Source organism: Lactuca saligna, chromosome 2 (genome assembly GCF_052625555.1).
Source record: "Lactuca saligna cultivar CGN05327 chromosome 2, ASM5262555v1, whole genome shotgun sequence".
Taxonomy (NCBI): Eukaryota; Viridiplantae; Streptophyta; class Magnoliopsida; order Asterales; family Asteraceae; genus Lactuca; species Lactuca saligna.
In genome coordinates this window covers 98140063-98146327 of record NC_136418.1, presented here as the reverse complement: position 1 = coordinate 98146327, position 6265 = coordinate 98140063, and the positions used below count along the sequence as shown (strand labels likewise).

Here is a 6265-nt window from a genome sequence, read left to right as displayed (position 1 = left end):
ACAAATAATTCAAATTAACATTTAATCACATAATTATCCATATTATGATTTATTTAATGATTTCTTGCAAAACAATTTATCAATTTACTCAAAATAATTAATCAATTATCACATAAGGAAACAATTATCTTATTGGTTGATAAATATCTTCAATTGGATCAAAATTATAGTCAAATATATCATATAATCGGATTAATATTGATCTAACATGATAAGGTAACTATCCATAAGCAAAAACAGCAAGAAAACCCGAGATACCCTCAATCTGACGAGTTGACTCGTCAAGTCAGGCTTGGACTCGTCGAGTCTGCATGGACTCGGCGAGTTCAACTATGGACTCGGCGAGTCCAGCCTCCAAAACACCAAAAAAACGAATTTTCCAGTTATACAATGCATCAATACAATTGAAAACAAGCTAGGCTCTGATACCACTGATGGGTTTTGGTCATAAGACATCATATGTGCTCATACAAATCCTAATGCTTGGATCTAGGTTTCTCTATTGTACATGCTTTGAATCCAAGACTACAAACCCTAATTCTAGCATATGGAAATCGATATTAACATATAATTAGGTTTAAGATATTACCTTGATTGTTATGTAGCAATAACAATCCTAATTCCTCCTTGAATTGACTTTGAAAGACTTAGAGTCACAAGTGTCACTCCTCTAATGGCTTACAAACACCAAGAGCAAATGGAGAAGTTATAAAGAGAGAGGAGAGGTATAAGAATTCGTCTCTAGGACCTCTTGGGAAGGGATACACGAATTCATGAGCCTTAGGGGGTTTATATAGGTGTAAAGATTAGGGTTTTAGTCCTTATCCTTATCTAGTTGCTTGCCCACCAAGTAACCATAAGATAAGTCTTAGAAACCCTTATCCTAGTCGAATTCTAAGGCCTTATCACCCTAGATTCGTCCATCCTATACTTAGGATAATCCTTACCTTAATTTGTAACTATCACATAATTACAATTCAGCCCCTCTAGTTTAATTAATTACACTTGATCACAAAATTAATTCCTAATTAATTATTGACCAATATTAATTAAACAAATATGATTTCTCCTTTAATATATTATTCTTATAAGATATTAATAAATCATAATAACCTCTCTCTCTATTTATTTCTCCAATCAAGTTGCTTTGGTGAAGGCAACTCAAAAGAACCATGCACCATCGGGTCAAGTACATACCAAAATAGTTATGGACTTAGACACTAATCCAATAATTGGGAGATAGGGCAAAACAAACAGAGAAAAATTATGGGGAAATGGAAATAGAACAGATAAAATTAAATTGTAACAGACTAACGTCATATATATATATATATATATATATATATATATATATATATATATATATATATATACAAAAACTGATGAATATAGCATTCAAAATCGGGTTCTTCAAAACTAATGGGGTTGCTTTGAAAGTGTAAATTACTCACAATCATGACTCGTCCCTATATTTTCATTTACATCTTGCTTTTGTTTGGATTTGTATCAATTTTTGTCTGATATAGCCCTTATTGAAGAAGGGAGATCAACAACGCCGATTTCTTGGATAAATATTAAGCGTTGATAAACAATTCAAACGTAAATGAGTGGATTGGAATGAAACTGGTTCATATCTTTGCTAATAAACAATTCAAACGTCAAAAATTCTTGGTCATTAAATATATAAAACTTCTTTTCAATCAAGTTTAATTTTGGATATTAAAACTAATTTGCTTAATCTTAGAAGGTGATTAATTGACAATCAAAGCAATTCATGGACCGGAAAACTAGTCAAACATTTTTTATGGTAGGGACACGTGGCATAGTGGTGGCTTAAAAGAATGTCATATGGTATGTAGGAGAGGTTTTTATTAAGTATGGAGATTTACAAAGAAACATTAAAATGTCTATTAATGGGGGATTTTTGTATTTTGTCCCTTTCGTAATTATATAAAGGTAAATTTATGAACAATTTATTAAGCTAAATAAATGGTTGAGTCTAAATTTAGTTATATTCTTTTGTCCCGATTCCATAATTTATGATATTAAGGTTAAGTCAATTTCTCATGTTTTTACATGATGCACCAAACTAAAAAAAATTAAAAAAAAAAATCATTTTTAATTGTAACTACGGTTGCATAAATGGGCAAATTACACAAAATCGCAACTTACTTTGCTGCAAATTTAAGGTTTATGGATACGTTGAAATGGTTATAACCACATAATTATGAGCGTAGTTCAATGGGTTCTAAAGGGCCAAACTGAGTCTTCCGGGATAATGTAAACCTTAAAGATGACAATTGATAGGAACATGTTGCTGGTCATTTCGTTCACACATCACCAATCCCCTCTTATTTTTTGATAGAAATAGCCCCTTTACTTTAATTGTATACATATTAAGCCTAAAAATATAAAATTTTGGCTATGGCTCCCCTCTGTACACCGATTTTTATACGTATTATATTTCCGCCTCCCAAATCAAATGTTGAAGTTCAGCCCCTCACATCACATTGACGAAATGGCTCAAGATTGCAGCACCAAAGGAGGAATGAGAAGTATGAGCATAGTGAGGAACCATAATTAAAATCTAAAATACACTATATATTTAAATAAAAGGTATAACTGTCAATTAACTAATAAATATTTTATAAATAAAAGAATATATAACTGGAAGAATATCTTCCTTATTTTATAGTTAAAACATACTTAATATAAAATACATTTCAATTTCATGCCTTAAAATAGCAAACTTTTTGAAGTAAACGAAAAAAATAGTAAAAGAAGAAAATGCTTCTATTTACTCGGAAAAGAAAAACGACCAAGTGACCTTGATGCAAACGTCAAGGATTCAAAAGGAACCCGCCTGATCCTCTCTAACATTTTCCTACAATTTCTCTTCCTCTCACAAACAATTTCACGTCCATCCACACAAACCCTTCTCCTTTCATCATCGTTTTCCGATCACACTCTCCCGGAGACTTACCCTTAATTCCTTTACTCTCGATTCCACTTGATTTCATTTTGTAGAAGAAGAAGAAGAAGAACAACAACAACAAGATGCCTCCACAACCTGGAAATCTAATCTATAGCCTTGTAGCTAGAGGCACCGTGATCCTTGCTGAGTACACCGAGTTCACCGGAAATTTTCAAAGCGTCGCTGCCCAATGTCTTCAGAAACTCCCCTCCACCAACAATAGATTTACGTATAATTGCGATGGCCACACCTTCAATTACCTCGTCGACCAAGGATACAGTAAGTGAATTTGATTTGAGTTTTGGTTTGATCTGTGTTTTCTGTTCATCGGTTTTTGAATTTGTTTCATAAATAATGACATGCGTATGTTTGTTTGTTGAAAGCAATCACCACGATTGGATCGTTTGCATGGTTATGTATTTGGAAAATGTTTGTGTTATGTGAATACGTGATTGTATTAGCAATCAACGACCCTTAACGATGTGTGTTTGTGAGAGTTTAACGATTATACAATCTTTAATTTTGTGAATTTAGTCTACTCACAAAACGCTATTTGTAGCTTTTCTTGGATTTCGTAACTGCAATATGATTATTTGTTTTTTCATTCAAAGATTTTTTTTTTTTTAGTTTGTAGACATCTAAATGTTTGTCGGAAGTGGTACGAATTTTAAATGTGGATCACAAGTGATGTGGAAAAAATCATTTAAAACCATATCACATGATAAATAGCATAAATAGTGTCCCTCACAAACTACCCATTGATTATTCGGTTGAAATCTTTCATTTTACATTTTATATTCCCGGTGAATCTAATCTTGATTTAGCTTGTCCTTTCAAGTTGAATTTGTTAAAGGGAACATGGTAAGCCAAAACATGACATGATTTAACAAGCTTTTTAAGGCTATTTTTTATGATGAGGATCCCACTATGTTCGATTTCTGGGTGGGATAAAAAATTGCAACTTTTGTACTATTATATCAGTACCAGTCTGAGTCTCAGTCCAATACAGTACAACGTCTTCATGTCACGTCATGCATAACTTTAATTAGACTTTTATTGTGCGTTGTAGCATACTGTGTTGTTGCGGTTGAATCAGCTGGAAGGGAACTTCCCATTGCTTTCTTGGAGCGGATTAAGGATGATTTTTATAAAAGATATGGGACAGGAAAAGGCAAAACTGCTAATGCCAAGGGCCTTAATAGAGAGTTTGGGTACTTATTTAAGCACATATATCCTATATACATATCGGTGTATTTATCTTTTGATGAATGTTTTTGAGTTCTGATCTTTTTGATGTTTTTTAGATCCAAAATGAAGGAGCATATGCGTTACTGTATCTCTCATCCTGAAGAGATCAGCAAGGTTGCTAAGGTCAAGGCTCAAGTTTCTGAAGTCAAGGGAGTGATGATGGAGAATATTGAGAAGGTAACTTGGCTTTTTTAGCATAACATTAGGTTATAAATGCAAATAAAGAGCAACCTTTTAAACTGGTTACCACGTTGTTACAATAAGTAGATTTGTCAAAATGAAATGTCATAATAAGAAATAATTTGGAATTAGTTGCATTGCATTAAGAAGGAAAATGTGAAAGTACAATACTATAATAAAAAAGAAAAGAAAATACATTTAAATGTGTTGCATTTAGCACGTTATTATTTTAAACATGTAATTGTGAACTACGTTTGGATTGAATAATATTTGTCTTCTTGTTCAGGTTCTTGATCGTGGTGAAAAGATTGAACTACTAGTTGATAAAACCGACAATCTTCGCAATCAGGTATGTCTAAAATAACAATTTACTTTGGATGCTAAATCTCATAGTTTTAAAAGTGATTTTTATGACAATAAATAACAAAATAGGTTGCACAATATAATGTTCAGACGTGTTTCTCATGTTTTAAAGAAGTAATATATATATATATATATATATATATATATATATATATATATATATATATATATATATATATATATAAAAGAAGGGTAAATGCAAGAAATAACAAACTACTTTCACTAATTTGTTGCTTGTAGCATCTTACTTTCATTTCTTCCTATTATAACATTGTATTTGGAAAAGAAAGAAAAATTACTCATGTATATCAATGTCATCCAAATATGAAAATACAATGCTACAACTGGAGAGATTTTTTCAAAGTATGACTTGATAAAAACATAAGAAAGAGTAAATTACATTTTTGGGCCTGAGTATAGCTAATTTTCAATTTTCGTTCAAAAAAGTTCTCTTGCATTTTTTCCCTCTATTTGAGGTTTTTGTAACGTTTTTTGTCTCTTTTAAATAAAAGGACTATCGTGCTCCCTAAGTGTAATTGATTTTTGCAATTTTGGTCCAAAAAATATAGTCATTTATTTGAAACATATACCAAATATGTTACAAAAACCTCAAATAAGGATTAAAATTGCAAGAGAAAACATTTTGGAACCAAAAAAATAAAAATCAGTATACACAGGAACCAAAAATATAACTAAAAAATGACATATATATATATATATATATATATATATATATATATATATATATATATATATATATATATATATATATATATATTCTAACCTCTTTTGCAGACAAAAAAAAATATATGTTTGATAATACAAGATTAAGTTTTTGATTTGGTACGATGTTTCAGGCACAAGATTTTAAGAAACAAGGAACAAAGATGAAGAGAAAGATGTGGTTTCAGAATATGAAAGTGAAACTTATAGTTTTTGGAATCATCATTGCTTTGATTTTAATCATTGTTCTCTCAATCTGCCCTGGGTTCAAATGCTTTAATTAGGAAAGTTTTTTGATAATTAGAAAATTGTTTTAGTAAAGTTTTCATAAATCGGTGCATTTTGTCATCGTCACTGATCGGATACATTTTTAAAATTTTTTTTACCACGATTTAAATAAGATTATGTTCACCACCAATGAGAATATTATTGATTAGTTTTAGTGACAAATTTTGTTGGGTATTATTGGATTTTGTAAGTGATTTTGTGAGGTTGTATATGGTCATAATTAGATACAATTATGTGTAATAAAGCATATCATATAATAAAGGATTATGTTCGGATTGGTCTTTGCTGCTTTTGAAGTTATAAATTGTAATAATCACTTTTAGTGGTGTTGAATGTTTGGCAAATTACAGGTATTTAAGGACTAAATTATAAAATAAAGACAAAAACTACCCAAATGGTCCTTATGGTTGGTAAAAAAAAGTATTTTGAGGAATTTCTAACCCAGTTGACATCAGAATATGGAAACTTTATTTCGATTATTTCATATGG

The 6265-nt window shown here is 30.7% G+C and overlaps 1 protein-coding gene across 1 annotated transcript; it reads left to right on the top strand.

The window, feature by feature from the left end:
- The first annotated feature begins 2815 nt into the window (after positions 1 to 2815).
- On the top strand, positions 2816 to 6053 carry LOC145028966 (putative vesicle-associated membrane protein 726). The gene is made up of 5 exons (XM_078977640.1): positions 2816 to 3253; positions 4044 to 4185; positions 4279 to 4399; positions 4689 to 4751; positions 5623 to 6053. Exons 1-5 carry the CDS (start codon positions 3058 to 3060, stop codon positions 5770 to 5772), a joined length of 672 nt encoding a protein of 223 aa, XP_078833766.1. The 5' UTR covers positions 2816 to 3057; the 3' UTR covers positions 5773 to 6053.
- Positions 6054 to 6265: the final 212 nt, after the last annotated feature.